General features: G+C 47.5%; 2 protein-coding genes across 2 annotated transcripts in view; one reads left to right on the top strand and one right to left on the bottom strand.

Moving 5' to 3' along the window:
* The window catches only part of LOC105549544, a 36,568-nt gene extending 21,173 nt beyond the window's left edge, over nucleotides 1-15,395 (top strand). Inside the window, 12 exon segments of the mRNA XM_011994146.1 lie at nucleotides 5,695-5,804; nucleotides 6,417-6,477; nucleotides 7,841-7,960; nucleotides 8,470-8,543; nucleotides 8,849-8,995; nucleotides 9,292-9,357; nucleotides 10,143-10,216; nucleotides 10,388-10,519; nucleotides 10,629-10,829; nucleotides 13,841-14,083; nucleotides 14,572-14,972; nucleotides 15,126-15,395. Coding sequence (XP_011849536.1) covers nucleotides 5,695-5,804; nucleotides 6,417-6,477; nucleotides 7,841-7,960; nucleotides 8,470-8,543; nucleotides 8,849-8,995; nucleotides 9,292-9,357; nucleotides 10,143-10,216; nucleotides 10,388-10,519; nucleotides 10,629-10,829; nucleotides 13,841-14,083; nucleotides 14,572-14,972; nucleotides 15,126-15,395 — 1,899 coding nt within the window.
* Nucleotides 3,366-4,045, bottom strand: LOC105549520 (cytochrome c-like). Its single transcript, XM_011994108.1, has one exon. It carries the CDS (start codon nucleotides 3,981-3,983, stop codon nucleotides 3,669-3,671), a length of 315 nt encoding a protein of 104 aa, XP_011849498.1. The 5' UTR covers nucleotides 3,984-4,045; the 3' UTR covers nucleotides 3,366-3,668.
* Nucleotides 15,396-19,550: the final 4,155 nt, after the last annotated feature.

Raw genomic sequence — 19,550 nt, 5'->3', positions numbered from 1 at the left:
CGAGTGCAGTGGGGACACAGAATTGCCTTGTTTCCTAAGAAACATCTCCATCTAATGTGAACTTCACGTGGGCTTGCTTTCGTTTGTGGACACCATTCACTGAAAAAGCCAGGCTGTAATCCCGGCACTTTGAGAGGCCAAGGCAGGCGAATCACATGTGCCCAGGAGTCTGAGACCAGCCTGGACACCATGGTGAAACCCTGTCTCTACAAAAACATACAAAAATTAGCCAGGTGTGGTGGCACACCCGTAATCCTAGCTACTCAGGAGGCTGAGGTGGGAGGATCCATTGAGCCCTGGGAGTTGAGGCTACAGCGAGCCATGATTGTGCCACTGCACTCCAGCCTGGGCAACAGAGACTCTATCTCAAAATAAATAAATAAATAAATAAATAAATAAATAAATAAATAAAGAGATTAGATTGGAATCATAACTTGTAACTCGTTTGTATCTTTAGTGCTATCTTAAGGCAGTAATTCATACTGGACTGTGACTTTGAACAACCAATATATTTTTTATCTCCCCCCACCCACACCTTTCTTGAGTCTCCAGTCAACACATTTTTTTAATTAAAAAAAATTCTGGACTAGGTAATATACATGTGTCATATAAAATTCAAAACATATAGAAGGGTATCCAGTGAAAAATAACTCTCACTTCTTCTCTCCTCTAGGCACCTGGTTTGTCTCCCACAGGGGCAATCACTTTATAACCTTCTGAGATGTTCTGAGAATTTACAAATTTGTATTTACCTGTAGTTTCCTTTCCCCTCTTGATCTACATCTTACCTTTTGCATTTAGCAGTTTATTTTGGAGATTGCTTCAAATCAGTAATAAAAATCCACTTCACTATTTTATTTTATTTTTGAATTTTGATAAAATATACATAACATAAAATATACCATTTAAATTGTTTTTAAGGATACAATTTAGTAGCAGTAAGTATATTCACAATGTTATACAACCATTATCACTATCCTTTTCTAGAACTTTCTGATCATCCCAAACTTTGTGCCCATTAGGCAATAATTCGCCATCTTTCTGTCCCCACCTCCTAATAATCACTAATCACATTCTGTCTATGGATTTGTTCAAATATTTGAGTCCCTGTTTTCAGTTCTTTAGGGTATATATATCTAAGAGTGGAATTGCTGGATCATATGATGACCATATGTTTACCATTTAGAGGAACCACCAAACTGCTTTCCACAGCAGCTGCATAATTTTACATTCCTACCAACAATGCATGTAGGCTCCAATTTCTCCATATCCTTGCCAACATTTATTTTCCATTCTTAAAAAAATTTCTTTTAATTTTTATTAACTAATTTATTTCTTAATAAATTAAAAAAATATATATTTTTAGATAGGGTCTTGCTCTGTCACCCAGGCTGCAGTGCAGTGGTGTGATCATAGTTCACTGCAGCCTCAAACTCCTGGGCTCAAGCAGTCTTCCCGCCTCAGCCTCCTGAGTACCTGGGACAACAGGTACCTGCCATGTCGCTTGGCCCTATTTTTTAATTATAATCATCCCGATGTGTACGAAGTGGTATCTCATTGTGGTTTGATTTGCATTTCCTAATGACTAATGATGTTAAGCATCTTTTCACGTACTTCTTGGCCATTTCTATATTTTTGTAGAAATGTCTATTCAAGTCCTTTACCCATTTTTGTTTGTTTTGTTTTAGAGATGGGGTCTCTGTCACACACATTGGAGTGCAGTGGTGTGATCTTGGCTCACTGCAACCTCCACCTCCCAGGCTCAAGCGATCCTCCCATGTCAGCCTCCTGAGTAGCTGGGACCACAGGTGCATGCACCACCGTGCCCAGCTAATTTTTTGCAATTTTGGTAGACATGAGGTTTCGTCATGTTACCCAGGCTGGTCTCAAACTCTTGAGCTCAGGAGATCCACCTGCCTCTGCCTCTGAAAGTGCTGGCATTACAGGCACGAGCCACTGTGCTCAGCCCTTTGCCCATTTTTAAACTGGGTTTTTGCTGTTGTTGAGGTATAGGAGTTATTTGTATATTCTGGATATTGATCTCTTATCAGATATATGATTTGCAAATATTTTCTCCCATTCTATGGGTTTTCACTCCCCTCATAGTGTCCTTTGATGCACAAAAGTATTTAGTTTCAATAAAGTCAAATTTATCTACTTTTTTTTTTGAGATGGAGTCTTGCTCTGTCGCCCAGGCTGGAGTGCAGTGGCGCGATCTCAGCTCACTGCAGCCTCCGCCTCCCGGGTTCAAGCGATTCTCCTGCCTCAGCCTCCTGAGCAGATGGGACTACAGGTGCGTGCTACCACGCCCAATTAATTTTTGTATTTTTAGTAGAAATGGGGTTTCACTATGTTGGCCAAGATGATCTCGATCTCTTGACCTTGTGATTTGCCTGCCTCGGCCTCCCAAAGTGCTGTGATTACAGATGTGAGCCACTGCACCTGGCCTTATCTATTTTTTTTTCATCTGTGGTTTTCTTTTTAATTATCTTAAGTCTTATGATCACACATAATGTTAAAATTTGTGTATATCTCCTCTACTTGAGTCCTTTTAAGATGGCAAAAGCACCATTCCCAATCACAAATACACAGCAGTTTTACAGTTTTATGTTTCTGAATGGCTCTTTAAAGACAATCCTAAATTATAACTTAGTTTGAGTTCGATTGTAAAGAATTCAAGAGTGAAGTTTAACTTGCTACCATTTTAAAAGCATGTGACCTTATAGATCATGTATAAAATGTGAGAAGTGTTAAATAATCTTTGATATTACACATAAACCACACTAAAATGCCTTTCAATAAATTAAAGGCACCATTTTAAATACAGAGAATTCTAATTAGATTGGCATAGTTAAGGCCAAAAATATAAACGAGACATTGCTACCTTATTTATCTCCAACCCTTGCCTTTAAGAGGCAAATGAACACAAAACACAGGTGAATCTTGCTTGGTTCTAAGACAGTGAAGGAATTTCCTCAGTATTTGAATATATTCATATAACCAGTTATATAAATCTAAATATAAAATCAATCTCCATTAAGTTTTTTGTTTTGTTTTGTTTGTTTGTTTGTTTGTTTTGAGACAGGGTCTTGCTGTCACCCAGGCTAGAGTGCAGTGGCGTGATCTCGGCTCACTGCAAACTCTGCCTTCTGGGTTTAAGCAATTCTCCTGTCTCAGCATCCCTAGTAGCAGGGATTACAGGTGCCCACCACCATGCCTAGCTAATTTTTGTATTTTTAGTAGAGACAGAGTTTCACCTGATGTTGGCCAGGCTGGTCCTGAACTCTTGACCTCAAGTGATCTGCCCACCTCGGCTTCCCAAAATGCTGGGATTACAGGTGTAAGCTACTGTGCTTGGCCTCCATTAAGTTTTAAGATAGGACTCACCATCTTTGTGAAAAGTTGAACATTGCTAAGGAAGTCTCATCTTATCTTTAGAAGGGGTAAACAGTGATAGCATTTACTGAATTGGAATTACTATTAAAATTCAAAAACAACATATTCATTTAACCACAAGCCAGCCTTAGTTTTAAACCACGACTGCCCAACAAAATATTCTGTCAGTCATTCATGATCTGAATTCCTGTGTATGAGATCTATTAAAGTATGGAACACATAAAAAAGTCATGAGACATTTGTTTTGTAATAAATAAGGCAGTGGCCAACTATTACTCATTAGTAACTTTTTTGAGATAAGCTATCAAGTCTGCCCTTTCTGCCTTCTTAATGCCGGCAAAGATCGTTTTTCTTCCAGGGATGTACTTCTTGGGATTCTCCAAATACTCCATCAGTTTATCCTGTCCCCAGGTGATGCCTTTGTTCTTCTTGGCGTCTGTGTAAGAGAATCCAATGGCCTGACCTGTCTTCCGCACGAAGAGACCATGGAGATTAGGCCCAGTCTTGTGCTTGCCTCCCTTTTCTACCGTGTGGCACTGGGCACACTTCTTAACAAAAATCTTCTTACCTTTCTCAACATCACCCATATTTAATTCTCTTTATCGTCACTGGCGCCACGAAGGTTGCCACTCCAAAGCTGTACGACCCACTCTCTATCAATTTTTTTTCCTGTGTTGCTTGTCCTTTTGGTTGTCATGCTTAAGATACCATTGCAGAATCCAAGGTCATGAAGGTTTTCTTTTATTTTCTTCTAAGAGAAAGTTTTAGCTCTTAAATTCAGGTCTTTGATCCACTTTGTGTTAATTTTTGTATATAGCATATTTTAATATTTTAAGGATTTAACTTCATTCTTTTGCAGATGGATATCCAGTTTTTCCAGTGCCATTTGTTGAAAAGATGGTCCATTCACCATTGAAATGATTTTGGAACCCTTGTCAAAAATCAATTTGTCACATATATGAAGGCTTATCTTTGAACTCTGTTCTGTTTCATTGGTCTATATGTCTGTCCGGCCATCACCACACTGTTTTGACTACTGTAGCTTTGTATTAATATTGAAATCAGGAAGTGTGAGCCCTCCAACTTTGTTCTTTTTCAAGGGTTTGGCAGTTTGGGGTCCCATGAAATTCCATGTGAATTTTGGTGTGGATCTTTCTATTTCTGCAAAACATGTTGTGGGACTTTGATAAGGATTGCACTGAATCACTTTGAATGGTATTGTCATCTTAACAATATTGAGTGTCTTCCAGTCCACAAAGACAATAGCTCTTTCTGTTTACTTATGTCTTTAGTTTTTCAGCAATGTTTATTTATTTTATTTTATTTTGAGACAGTGTCTGGCTCTGTCACCCAGGCTAGAGTACAGTGATGTGATCTTGGCTCTGTATTCTTGACTTCCCAGGCTCAGGTGATGCTCCCACCCCAGCTTCCGAGTAGCTGGGACCACAGGCATGCACCACCACGGCTGGCTAATTTTTGTGTTTTCTATAGAGATGAGGTTTTGCCATGTTACTCAGGCTGGTCTTGAACTCCTGGGTTCAAGCAATCTACCTGCCTCAGCCTCCCAAAGTATTAGGATGACAGGCATGAGCCACTGCGGCTAGCCTTGCCTCCATGTTTAAATCTGTACCTAAGTATTTTATTATAATTCATTATTTTAGCTGAGCAGTCATCAACATTATGATAATTTTCATATCCTTATAGAAATAATAACAATAAAAGCTATTATTATTGAATGTCTATCATATGCCAGACACTGTTCTAGAAGTTTTTTCATAATTTACCTCTAATCCTTAAAACAACTTTCCCCATTTCACAGATGTAAAAATTAAAACTTGGAGAGATGAAATGACTTGCTGAAGACACACAGGGCTGGGTGTGGTGGCTCACCCCTATAATCCCAGCACTTTGGAAGGCTGAGGTGGGTGGTTCACCTGAGGTCAGGAGTTCAAGACCAGGCTGGCCAACATGGTAAAACCCCGTCTCTACTAAAAATACAAAATTAGCCAGGTGTGGTGCCAGGCACCTGTCATCCCAGCTACCCAGGAGGTTGAGGGAGGAGAACCGCTTGAACTCAGGAGGTGGAGGTTGCAGTGAGCCGAGATTGCGCCATTGCACTCTAGCCTGGACAACAAGAGCAAAACTCCGTCTCAAAAAAACAAAACAAAACAAAACAAAACAAAAAACAGTAAACGATAGACCCCTTTATGGTCTAGCTGCATGGCTCAATATCCATACCATACCTTCTTTTGCTGTGCAATTCCAGCATTACCGTCTTTCTTCATTACCTCACTGCAGGATGACATGCACTTGGTAATAAGAAAGCAGCTCTCTAGCACCGTATTCAAGTACAAACTCATTGGGATTATTGGTGCTGTCACCATGGCTGGCATCATGGCAGCAGACAGGTACACATAGAGATTCTGACTTCCGTGGTTTAAGATGAGTTAATCTTGCCAGCTAACAGTGTTACATCGCATAGACATCATTTTAACGGTAGACGTTACAACTCTAAGAGAAATGAGCAGGCCGGACTCGGTGGCTCACGCCTGTAATCCCAACACTTTGTGAGGCCGAGGTGAGCTGATCACCTGAGGTCAGGAGCTCAAGACCAGCCTGACCAACATGAAGAAACCCAGTCTCTATTAAAAATACAAAATTAGCTGGGTGTGGTGGCGCGTGCCGGTAATCTCAGCTACTCGGGAGGCTGAGGCAGGAGAATCGCTTGAACCTGGGAGACGGAGGTTGTGGTGAGCCGAGATGATGCCATTGCACTCCAACCTGGGCAACAAGAGCGAAACTCTGTCTCAAAAAAAAAAAAGTAAAAAAGAGAAAAGAAAAATATATATAAGATAACAATATTTTGCTCTAATCTGTATTTTGTATGGACAAAATAAATACTCTTCTCTGCCTTTATGCACTTTTATCTTTACCCTACCCTAGGGAAGTCAGAATACTTAAACTTATTGGCAATTGTTATAAAATATTACAAAAGTGAAATTAAAATTATTTGCTTTTAGGAGCGCATCATCTAGTTTGACCCAAGAGAGAGCCAACCTGAGCGATGAGCAATGCACACACGTGAGTTCTTCTCTAAAAATAATAAAAAATAAAAAAAAAAAAGTTAGCCCGGCGTGGTGGCAGGCATCTGTAATCCCAGCTGCTAGGGTGGCTGAGGCAGAGAATTGCTTGAACCCGGGAGGCGGAGCTTGAGCTTGCAGTGAGCCGAGATCACACCACTGCACTCCAGCCTGGGCGACAGAGCAAGACTCTGTCTCAAAAAAAGGAAAAAAAAAAAAAAAAAGTTTTCCTGAACTCCTATCTTTGTGATTTTATGATACTTGGAAACTACTGGCTTGGGTCGCACTTACTTTGTTTGAGATGGAGTCTCAACTCTGTCTCCCAGGCTGGAGTGCAGTGGTGCCTCCTGGGTTCAAGCGATTCTCCTGCCTAGCCTTCCGAGGAGCTGGGATCACAGGCATGCACTATCACGCCCAGCTAATTTTTGTATTTTTAGTAGAGACGGGGTTTCACCATGTCGGGGTTTTGCCATGTTGGTCAGGCTGATCTCAAACTCCTGATCTCAGGTGATCCGCCCCCTTCAGCCTCCCAAAGCCCTGGGATTACAGAGGTGAGCCACCACTCCCAGGTCGCTTGCATTTATTTCTATATCCATTTAATCTCTCCAATTAAATTATAAAGTCTTAGCAAGAAAGATGTGCCATATCTATTGAATAACACTTTGGTTGAAGCATGGGAACAAATAAGTGTATAACTGGAAAGTGGGACATAAAGCTAGTTCAGGCAGGGCACGGTGGCTCACACCCGTAATCCCAGTACTTTGGGAGGCTGAGGCAGGAGGATCACTTGAGGTAAGCAGTTTGAGACCAGCCTGGCCAACATGGTGAAATCCCATCTCTAATGAAAGTAAAAAAAAAATTACCCATGCATGGAGGCAGGTGCCTGTAATCCCAGCTACTCAGGAGGCTGAGACAAGAGAATTTCTTGAATCTGGGAAGTGGAGGTTGCTTTGAGCCAAGATCACACCACTATACTCCAGCCTGGACGACAGAGCGAGACTCTATCTCAAAAGGAAAAAAGAAAAAGCGAGTTGAGAGAGAAAACAGACAGCCTTGCATGCAAAACAATACATTTTTATTTCATTCTTTAGGCAGAGGTATTCCTTAAGGGTTTCTTAGCATGGAAATGGCAAAATCAAAGCTTTGCTTTAGAAAAATTAATCTGGCTGCAGTGTCTGACAGATTGCAAAAGGGATGATATCAGAAAGAGACACACAGGTCAGAACATTCAGGAAAACTTCAAGTGAGAAGTAGAGCTTTGCCAGTAAAATCAGAAAGTGAAAAAAACAGTCTTGAATGGGGCGAATGGAGTTTGGGAAGGATTGGCAGCCCAAGGCTTAAACCATTCTTCCTCTTTGCTGCAGGTGACCTCCTTGTTGCAGTTGGTTCATTCCTGCAGTGAGCAGTCTCCTCAGGCCTCTGCACTTTACTATGATGAATTTGCCAACCTGATCCAACAAGAAAAGCTGGATCCAAAAGCCCTGGTAAAGCTAATTGTCTTTTCTTAAAGCAATAAAGCATGAGAGCTGCTTTACTACACTCTTCAGGTCTTTCTGTTGCAGTGTGAAAATAGATCATCCTGTGACCTCTCCTAAATTCTAACTGCGAAAGGCTTTTCTGCCCTACCCTGCCTCAGGGCTCTTCTCTGAGGCTTCCTTCACTTAATAACAATAGTAAAGAAGAGATTGACTTTGTTAATGATGATGGCTACTATCTGTCTGAGAGCCCTATTCTATGCTAGGCCTTGTGCTAAGTGCTTTTTTTTTTTTTTTTTTTGGCTACTATCTGTCTGAGAGCCCTATTCTATGCTAGGCCTTGTGCTAAGTGCTTTTTATGCACTGTCTCTTTTCTGCTTCACAATAATGAGATATTTATTGTTACTTCCTTTTTAGAAATGAGAGAACTGAGACTTAGAAAGGTTAAGAGTAATTTATCTAGGGCTCTACAGCAAGTACACCCTGCACTGCCCTTTTTGTTTGTTTGCTTCCTGAAGGAACGTGTTGGGCATACCATCTGCAATGATTTCCAGGATGCCTTCGTAGTGGACTCCTGTGTTGTTCCGGAAGGGTAGGTATTGTTTACCTGCTGGCTTGGTTGTACTGGTGAAGTTACATCAATTCTGTCAGTAGCTGATACAAACTTCAGAATACCCTTGACCTCAGCCACAGCTGCCCAGTCCCACAGCTTCTTTCCTCCCAACCCCAGCACCCCTGCACCCTTAGCTCCAAAATTCCTAAAAGTTTCACTGTTTGTTCTTCTGTTTCTAATTTCTCCCCATGATGTTGTATTTGAAATTGGTTTGCTCTAGTGGTTTTCCCTGTAGCCTTGCGTATTCCTGAGCTGCAGCATCAGATTCTGGTTTTTCTCCGCAGTGACTTTCCATTTCCTGTGAAAGCGCTGTACGGACTGGAAGAATACAACACTCAGGATGGGATCGCCATCAACCTCCTGCCGCTGCTGTTTTCTCAGGACTTTGCAAAAGATGGGGGTCCGGTGACTTCACAGGAATCAGGCCAAAAGTCAGTATAGTTTTTCTTTTCTAAATCTGTTAGTGTTTTGAATGTTCATGGGGAATTCCACAGTTCTTGGTGGGGAACTTGAGTCAAAAAAGTTTCTCTCAGGACAAATGGTATTTGGAGAGCTTAGGGAGGATGCGGCAGATTCCTTGGTTTTTCTTGGACCCTTGGCTTGAGATTTATATTGCCTTGTGTGAGCCAACAGATATTCTGAGATTACTTTCTCAGCCTGATGTCTGGACCCCGCTGTGCCTTGCAGTGCAGCTCCAGAGACTAAATGTTCTCTTCTTCTACTGCAGGTTGTCCGCCCCGCTGGAGGTGGCCACTATCAAGCCACTTGGCCTGGACAAGCAGCAGTGCTCCCAGTAGGCGGTGGTGCAGGCCCGCCTGACCCAGCCTGCCCGCCTCACCAGCATCATCTTCACAGAGGACATCAGTAAGGGCTGAGTGCCCTTACAGGCATAAGTCACCTTGCTCAGCCTATTTGTAAGGTTTTTGACACATGGGACTGTATTGCTTTCCAACAAAACAATGTTAACAATGTACAAGTACCTGGAGAAGAGTCAGAAAAATGTTGTATCCTGCTGCTATGCTTACATTTCAGAATTCCCCAGGTAATGCCATTTACGTACCTTTTTATGGAGCGAGTAAAAAACATCTGTATGAGTGTCCATGAGCCCCTTCTACAATATGCTTGATAATCATATAAATATACCATCATAGGCTGGGCGCAATGGCTCACACCTGTAATCCTAGCACTTTGGGAGGCCAAGGTAGGAGGATTACTTGAGCCCAGGAGTATAAGACCAGCCTAGGCAACAAAGCAAGACCTTGACTCTATAAAAAGTTTTTAAAAATTAGCCAGACATGGTGGTGTATGCATGCCTGTGGTCCCAAATACTAGGGAGGCCAAGGCAGGAGAATCATTTGACCCCGGGAGCCACTGCACTCCAGCCTGGGCAACAAATTGAGCCCCTATCTCAAAAGAAACAAAAATAAACAAAACCACCAGCGTAATCCCTAAGCTCAGTGAAGGGACAGGGCTCTCGTCTTTGGGATGGGAACTCATCATACTATAACCCTTGTCACTTCACTGAATGGTTATACCCTGAATGAAACTAAGTTTTCCTGGAGTTTTCTTTGCCCACAGCTTTAAATGCTGGTGCCCTGCATTTAAAAAGCCAGACCAGGTGGTAACAAGGCCCCCACAGCCCTTCCTTTCTGGTAGTCCCTGTTAACTGTCAGTGGGGCCATGTGCGAGGCAGCTGCTTGGCGTCTGAGGGTGAAGCTGGTGGTCGCTGTGGTCTTTGCCAAAGTGTAAGCCTGCAAGGCTTGGAGGTGGAGCCAGGGGCAGGTGCTGTCTTCAGTGCTGACTTCTCCCTGGGGTTCCTCCAGCCACAGGCCAGGTCCTGCACTGTGATGCCATCGTGGACCTCATCCATGACATCCAGATTGTCTCCACCACCCGCGAGCTTTACCTGGAGGACTCCCCCATAGAGCTGAAGATCCAGGCCCTGGACTCCGAGGGTGAGGACGTCCCCTGCCTGTTTGTCCTCTGCAGCCCATGCTGGATCGTCCCTCTACTATGAACCTGGCCTCTCTGTGTTTCCCACTCCTCTGGCATCCAACCCTGCAGGTTCCCGGGAGGGCAGCTTCAGTCAGGGAGGTGAAGTTGCTGCTGGCGGAGGTGCTGAAGAGGCAGAACGCACCCGTGAGGTGGGCCCCAAGCCCTCGGTAGCATCGAGCCATGGCCACTCCTGGCGCTCAGGGGTCCCTGCAGCAGGGCCTGTGTGCTCAGAGCTGTGGCGGACCCTGGAGCCAGACCCTGCTGGTCACAGTGCTGGTCCTTGGAGCAGCACATCTTGGGGAAGCCAAGATTCTCAGTCACAGTGGGAGGCTGGGAGAGGCTGGCTGGGGCCGTGCCTCCTGCTCGGGCTCTGGGGGCAGGTTTTGCTTCCTGGTCCAGACCTCAGAGCCAGTGTGCCAGGCAGGGAAGGTCCTTTTATTCTGGAGGAGACTGAAGCATGGAGTGGGGTGAGATGCAGGGTGTACAGGGTCCTGTCTGTCAGCATGGGATTCACCTTTCTTCTCAAAGCAGAGGGAAGCTGAAGAAAGGGTGGTGCAGGAGGTGATGGGATCCTGTCTACAGGGTTTGTGGGGAGTATAAGCTGTTCTTGGGAGCAGAATGAGCAAAGTTTGAGTCCACCTTGCGGCCAGGCATTCTTAGGGGCACTTCACACACCCTAGCTCATTTCCTGTATGGCGACTGGACGATGCACAGAGAATGAACACAGCCACACACTCACCTGAGTGTGCATACACACAGAACAGATATGGAGCTAATATGCAGCCAAGCCTGGCCCCAGAGTTTTCCCTCCTGGGCAGAGGGTGGCAAGCTTCTGTGGAGGCTGGATGTAAATATTGTGGGCTTTCCTGGCCATATGGTTGGTGTCTGTGGCAACTATTCAGCTCTGCCATTGTCCCACTAAAGCAGCCTTAGATGATGTGGAAATGAATGGGTATGGCTATGTTCTAATAAAACTTTATTTATAGAAATAGGTGACTACATTTGGCCCAGGGGCTGTAGTTTGCAATCCCTGTTCATGACCACTCTATTTCCTGCCTTAAGTCACTTTTTAAAAAATAGGTGGTTATTTTTATCGACATTTATATCACATGAAATTCACCCATTTTAAGGATACGATTCAGCATTTCTTGTTAGATTCATACAGCTGTGCAACCATCACCAGTATCCAGTTTCAGAACATTTTCATCACCCCAAAAGCAAGCTCCATACCCATTGCTTCACTCCCTATTCTCTCCTCTCTCCAGCCCCTGATAACCACGAATCTGCTTTCTGTCTCTTTGCATTTGCCGGTTCTGGACGTTTCATGGGAATAGAATCGCACGGTGCATGCAGCCATATACGTCCATGCGTACAGTGTTTTGTGACTGGTGTCTCTCACTGAGCACGTTTTCAAAGTTTATCTGTGTTGTTGCGTGTGTCCACGCTTTGTTCCTTTGTGTTGCTTAATAACTTTCCATTGCAGGGATCAACTGCATTTTGCTTCTCTGGTCATCTTTTGATGGACCCTTGGGTTGTTTTCATATTTTGGTGGTTATGAATAATGGTGCTGTGAGTACTCACATGTGGATGTGTGTTTTCCGGTCTCTTGGGTAGGAGTGGAATTGCTGGGGCATAGGATAACTCTGTGTTTAACTGTTTGGGAGCTGCCAGGTGCTTTCCCAAGTGGCTGCCCCTTTTCAGATTCCCAGGGGCAGTGTGTGAAGGTGCCACCATCTCTATGTCCTGGCCAGCACTTGCTATGGCTCATCCTTGTGGTTCTAGTGAAGCCCCTTTAAAGTCACTTCTTTCCTGAGTGTGCGTCTGTTCTCCCCAGGTGGGTGGTGGGGATGTCGGGACTGGGGAGGTGCCTGCTCTGGGTCTTCCCTGGCCACCATCATGCCAGGACATCCCAGCAAGCCTGGATGGTTTCCTCTCACACTGCCCGCTCTCCTGAAGGATTGATGGCACCTGCAGCCAGTTCCAGAGTAGGACGTCATCTGGTCTCCACAGACTGGGTCATTTACTAGCAGCCCATCTCAAGGCCCCACCTTTACAGCAAGGAAATGGTTAACTCCCTTCCTTGCCCACTATGAGGGTGTCATGCTTTCTACTTGGTCCTCCTCGCCCCGAAATACTTTGATGAGTATTTTTGTCATCCCTTTTGCCTCTTTTTCTGAGCCTGCAACTTCTTTTCTGGTCAGAGTCTCCACTGTGAAGATGAACTTGACCCTTGGAAGCTTTTAGAGTCTGGCAGTCCCAGAAAGGATGTGCCTTATCTAGATTGATGAGTGTCAAGAAAGATAATTGCTCAATAAACTGTGGTAGATGGCTGCCCCCGGGTGTCAGGCAATGTGCTATTCCCTTGGTAAGTACAGCATCTTACTGTGCTTATAAATGGTCTGATGCCCACTATATAAATGAGGAAGCTGAGGCCCAGAGAGCTTCAGTAACTTGCCTATGGTCACACAGCTCATGGGTGGCTGAGCAGGGGCTGGGATCCAGGATGTCTGACTCTGTCGCCTGAGCTCTTTCCCACTGGACGCACTGCCTGTCTGCTGCTGCATCTTCCTGGACATTGGGGGCTCTCCCCACGTGGCTGGGATCTGCCTTTTTGGTCAGAAGCCACCTGCAGAGTGCCCACCTCCAGTTAGTGTTGTCATAGCTATTTCCTGGCCCACCCGTGGCTCTTGCATCAGCAGAACTGGACTAGCTCAGGGTCTCTAAAGATGCCCCCCTCCTCACCTTTCCTTATGCTGCCTCTTCTGCCTGGAGCACCTTCCCCTCCTGAACTCTGCTTTCAGAAGCCAGGCTTCCTCTGGCATTGCCTCTCAGGTGTCCCCTCCTCCAGGGAGCCCTCCTTGGCTGCCCAAGGTGGGACTTGTTCTTCTCTTCAGTGTCCCTCAGCTCTTCAGTGGCTCCTGCCCTGGGGTACAGGGCATTTTCTACTGTGGCTTGTCAAGGTCAGCACTAGGAGGACAGAACTAGGATCAGTAAATTCTTTTGGACCCTTCTGCGTCTGACACTGGACTTTGGGCCAGCTGGCATTGGGTAAATGTTTGCTAGGTTGAATTGCCTAACATTTTCCTTCAGCCCTCCTGCAGGACAGGGGAGGTGGGTCCTCTGGAGACTGGACCCCTGGCTTTCCTGGTTAATATCTAAACTTGGCTGTAGGGCTCTGTCTGTTGCACATAGTAGGTACTGATAGCTTCTTGTAGAGTGGAAAAAACAAATTTTGGGCAGAGGTTTCCTGAGAACTTGTCCTGTCCCCTTGCCTCCCTTAGGGGTGCCCACCTGCAGCAGGTCCTGGGAAGGCAAACCGCCTGCCTTGATTTCCCCAGAGCCCATGCAGCTGGGTCACATTAAGGACGGTAACATTAAGATCATGAACTTCGGCTTAGGTACCACATTCCATGAGGGACAGCAGCTGACAGCCCTTTGTGGCACCTACCCTTACCTACATAGCCCCAGAACTCTTCCTGGGCCAGGGCTACCAATGCCCCGCCATGGATGTTTGGAGCCTCGGAGTAACATTACATCACATGGTGGGCGAAGTTCTGCCCTTCTGCTAATGCAGTGTTAGGGTCTTCACGGCAAAACGTTAAAATGGAAGATATTTTTCCCCAGTATACTTTTCCTGAGGTCTCAAAAAGCCTCAATAATAAACTATTAAGAGTAGATAGACCCCAGGGAGCAGACAGCACTAGAAGAAGTGGTGAGGGACCTGTGGGTGAACAGTGGCCAGGAGTTGCCTCTGACAATATATGAAGAACAAATCCTGGACCACTTCAACCCCAAAACAACCCAGCTCTTGGTGGCCATGGGATTCCAGGCTGAGAACCTATCTGTGGCAATCAAAGGAGAATGATTCAGTTTTCCCATGGCATCCTACATTATTTCGGAAGAAACAAAACAAAAGAGGCAGTTTACTATCAGACCACAGTCCCTTCCTTTTGGGGTTCCCAACTGTTTTTCCCTATCCGTTGAAGTTTCCACCTTTTTTCTCCCACTGAAGCGGACTCACAGCATTCAGCAGAAGAGCCCCTTTCTGGCCAGTGCACCTGCCGGCCTGCAGAGGAAGCCAGAGAGCTTCAGTTAAGCCCCCAGCATGATCCTGTGGCCTCCCTTTCCGCCCAGAGCACCGGCAGCAGTGGTGGTGACCCAGAAATGTCCCTGGCCCAACAAGCTTCCCAGCATGACCCTGTGGCCTTTCCCTCCACCCAGAGCACCAGCAGCAGTGGTGCAGAACCAAAAACCTCCCTGGTTCTCCAATCCTTCCAGTATGACACTGTGGCCTCCTTCTCTGTCCAGAGCTCCAGCAGCAGTGGTGGAGACCCACAAACCTTCCTGACTCACCAAGCCCCCAGCATGACCCTGTGGCCTCCCCCTCCACCCAGAGTAGCAGCAGCAGCAGTGGTGATCTGTAAACATCTCTGGCTCAGCAAGCCTTCCCCATGACTCTGTGGCTTCTGCCTCCACCCTGAGCACCAGCAGCAGCAGTGGTGATCTGTAAACATCTCTGGCTTAACAAGGCCCCAGCATGACCCTGGGGCTTCCCCCTCCACCCAGAGCACCAGCAGCAGTTGTGGAGACCCAGAAACATCTCTGCCTAAACAAGGCCGCCAGCATGACCCTGGGGCTTCCCCCTTCACCCAGAGCACCAGCAGCAGTGGTTCAGACCCAGAAATGTCCCTGACTCACCAAGCCCCGCAGCATGACCCTATGGCTTCCTCCTCCACCCAGAGCACCAGCAGCAGTGGTGGAGACACAGAAACGTTTCTGCCTCAACAACCATCGCAGAAAGCCAGCATCCTCCAAGCTGGGCAGCCAAGGTTGTGACATCAGCCAAGCCAGCAAGAAGCTGGTGCTGCTGCAGAGCTGCCAGGATATGCCTTTTCACTTTATTAAAATGTTTTTTCCTGTGTCCAGCAAAGAAAAGGAGGAATAAGATCATCCCAACATAGGTACACGGCTGAAGACAAAAATCAAGTCGGTGGGGCGGTCAAGCCACACTTCTTGCATTTTACTATATTTATTCTGTCTAGTAGCATTATTTTAATTGGCAAATCATGCTTGTATTGTGGGGTACAATGTGAGGATTAGATAGATGTGTGCACTGTGGAAGGAGGAAATCCCGTTACTTAGCATCTTCACCACCTCAGAGACCAATTCCACATGATGTCCCAGAAGTGTTGATCTAAAAACGTTGACCCCATAGAAGTAGCAAGTAGATGGATGGTGACCAGGGACCAGAGAGTGGCAGAGGGAGGGAATGGTGGGGGGGTTGTTGGTCAAAGGACCAAAGTCTCAGGAAGGAGGAAGAGGTTTTGACATCTAGGGCACAGCAGAGTGACCAGAGTCAATGAGAGTGTCTTGCATTTTGCAAAACACCTGAGATAGTCCGTGTCAAATGTCTCCCTGCATTTAGATTGGAGAGGACAAAGGCTCTGAGGTCCAAGAACATTGAAACCTGACAGTGGACACCAACAGCTGCAGGGAAGAGCCGGGCGAGATGCCCACACTGCTGTGTGCCCAGCAACATTGGAGCCTGCAGCACTTCTCCCCTGCCCTGCTCTATTTTATCTTTTTTAAAAAAGATGGTTCCTGATAAATGACCATCTCTTCCAAATCTTGTAGTAGCATTGGAAAGGTGGCAGGTGGGTCACAGACACTCTGCTGCTTTGCGCCCTCCTTGCACAGAATGGGGGCTGTGCACAGCCTAGTTTAGGCGGCATGCTGTCATGTGGTTCTCGCTATTATGCAGAAAGCCTGAAAGGAAAGGAAACCTCAGAGAAGAATCAGGGTGACCCCACCTGCAGCGAATCATTACCAGTGGCTCTGAAGGGCTGAGGCTCTGAGCGGGTGCAGGGCAGAGTCCCACACGTTGTGCATGGTCTCCCCACAATCACACTACCTGGTGAGCATTTTCAGAAGGACCAGTGGCCCCTTGAGGTCCCAACTGCCTGTGTTAATCCTTCTGAGAGGTTCCCAGGAGGATCCCAAAGCCCTGGGAACCAGGCTGTGCTGGGGTCAGTGGCGGGGTGTGGTTCCCAAAGCGCCTTAGGGGGCCACTTGTGCTGCTGGGCTCCTGACTGTCTAGTGCGGCATTGGCCTTTCTGCTGCAATGGTTTCCCCTTTTGCTAAAAGCAGCACGGAGCCATCCCCCTCAGAGGCCTGATGGAGGAGTGAGCCTTCATCCAGGCCCAGGTTGAAGGGGTGCTTCTGGGTGAGGCAGGCGTCCTGGGGGTCTGGGGAGGGTTGATGGTAAGACACAGCAGCAGCCTGGAGGGTTGGAGGGGGTAGTGGGAATGGGGGCTTTCATAAGGCAGGTTCCAGTTTCCCAGGAACCCAGTGTTTCCATGTAAGGCAGTGAATCTATGGGTGCAGATGCCCATCAACACCCATCAGGGAGCTTCCTCATGGGTTCCTAAGGAGCCTGAGGAAGGTCCAGAAGGCACCACCCTTGTGCATGGCCGGCATCTAGGTGTGCCCAGCCTTGAGCATGCGGTGACTCTGCCCACTGTTGATTCAGGTAAGATTCTCCTTCCCCAATAAAGAGCAGGACCAGGTAGCAAGAAGCAGTCTCAGGATAGGGTGGGAGTGTTGTGGAGCCTCTTGTCTCCCCATTGAGCTGCTGTCCTTTAAATCCACATTGGGGGTGAAGGTCCCTCAGGTGTTAATACTGGATCTCCCACCACCCAATGCCAGTTTGTACCCCAGAAAGAGGGCCCCTGTGGGTTCTGCTTGAGCTCCCCAAAGGCCCGTCAGAGTCTGTCCCTCCACCTTGCTGCTGTGCCCCCTCTGGAAGTGCCGTCCTGTGAGAGGGCACCTTCCCAGGCCTGACTTTTACTATCACTGGACAAGGCCAGAATTGTTTCTGGCTGTGACCTGTGCTAGAGCTTGACATCTGCTCTTCAGAAGCCAGGGCTTGCAGCCCATTGAGCTGGGCTGGGTCAAGGGACTATAGGGAAGGGCACCAAGGCAAAAGCCCACAAACAGAGAAACTCCCTTCAAGTATCCACCTGGGCCAGCATGCGGGCTGGGCAACCTTGGCTTGTTCATCATCCTTTGCTACCAGCAGCCTCCATATGGCAGACATTCTTCTCCTGGGGGACTGACAGCCATGGAGGGTGGGGAGCAGGCCTGAGCAGGGCGGGTTCCCTAAAGACAGCCCAGAGAGCAGGCTCAGATAGTGGGGGGTGGGTTCAGCTCCACTGTCCAGGTGAGGAAACTGAGCTGAAGAGAGATCAGGTAGCATCCCCAATGAAATCTGGCCAGGAACAGAAGGCAAAGGTTTGCTGTTTACCCCGTCCCAGGCTGCCCCACACCCACCCAGCCACTTCCCAGTACTCTGCTTTGTCCCCATTCTCAGGTTCTGAAGTCGTCCTGTTTTACACCTGTCACCCCTACTGGAACAGGGACCTTGCCTCCCTGAGAGCCACACAGTCCTAGCACCCAGGAAGCCCTCAGTCAATATCTGTGGAATCAGTGAGACCCTGGGATTCAAGCCTGAGGTGTGTCTGCAGAGCATTGGAAGTGCAGCCTTGGGTCCGTCCCCAAGGTCGCCTGATAGAGCAGGCCTCAGGACCCGCAGGGGCCGTGGACGCCTACGGTGACTCTCGGGAAGGCTGGTGGGACTGTCACTAAGCTTATTTGCCTGTCTAGTCTTGGGGATCCTGCGCTCCCTACTGGGCAAGTTCGCAGGGGTTCGGCTGTGCCTATGGGTCTCTGACTCTGCCTCCCAGTCCCGGCTCTGACTCTTTGCCCAGGCTGGGCGGGGCCGTCGGCCACTGGGAGCAACGCCCCGCACTGCGTCACTGCCATCTGGCCCCGCCCCTATCTCTATGGAGACCCGAGGCCGCTCGACCAGAGTTCAACAGCTGCTCCAGAGCCTGGTGCATATAAATCTTCTATATGCTTGCTAGTATGTGTCCCCTTTTTCCCCAGACCTCCTCCTGTGCAACACAGAATGATGAAAATCTAGAAACAGGAATCTCACTCCCGGCCTAGCCAGGACTAACTAAGGTTTTGTGACGGGGGGTGAAGTGGGAGGAAAAGCAAATCGCTTCAAACCAACACCTAGTCTAGAGCCTGACCAAAGTTGTGCCATTCAAAGCACGACTCCTCCCTTTACTTTCCCATAACCCGAGAATTCTTTCTGAAAAAGGTGGCCCTTGAGAACCATCTAAAAGCATCACGGGGTGGAGGGGCAAGGGTCCTGAGAGCTGGTCTTGCCATCCCTTGTCCCAGTTTTCTTGAAGCCGAGCTCCAGAGAAGAGGCGGGGCCCGTGGGGCGTTTGGATTACACTCCAAGTCCAATTTCCAATCCAGCAATCCTGCCCTCACAGGCTCACTTCATCTGTCCACCTGGCAAAGGAAGGGGCGGGTCGGCCCACGCCCCCTGCCTGGCTGCAGACGACAACCATCAGAAGGGTGTCTGTGTAGCCGGGGCCCCAGAACCATGTCTGTGTGGGAAGAGCCCAAGGAGCTGCAGCCCTGTAGCCTCAAGAAGAGCGTGAGGGACCCAGCCCCCTTCTGAAACCTAAACCGAATTCTGGCCTGTGAAGGTTGTGAAGGCCTCCAAGTGGGTCTTCCTACTTCCCCATCTTCTGAGGCCCAGGCCTGTCTCAGAGCCTCCGTGGGTCCCACCCCTGGTCCCTTCCCGCCTCAGGCTATGTGACAGTATGATTCCCCACCTATTTGTTCATTTCCACTGGAAATACTAGTAAAACAATTCCTCAGCCTCGACCCCAGGGAGTGACCCCCACTAAACCAGCTGATGTGGGATCCCTGGGTCAGTGCTGGCCAGAAGACACCGCTGACACCATACAGAGACCCTGGACACCTGTGTCCCCTATAACCCTGGTCATGGTGGCCATGGGATTCCAAGCATCACACATCTCGGAATCAATATTCCCCCCACAAAAAATACACATATGATTATCCCATGGCCTCGTACCTAATCCTGGGGTACAGGAGAAGTGCAGAGGAGGA

This window comes from Mandrillus leucophaeus, unplaced genomic scaffold, assembly GCF_000951045.1.
Source record: "Mandrillus leucophaeus isolate KB7577 unplaced genomic scaffold, Mleu.le_1.0 Scaffold442, whole genome shotgun sequence".
Taxonomy (NCBI): Eukaryota; Metazoa; Chordata; class Mammalia; order Primates; family Cercopithecidae; genus Mandrillus; species Mandrillus leucophaeus.
The sequence above is the reverse complement of the archived record's forward strand: the minus strand, read 5'-3'. Positions and strand labels throughout refer to the sequence as shown.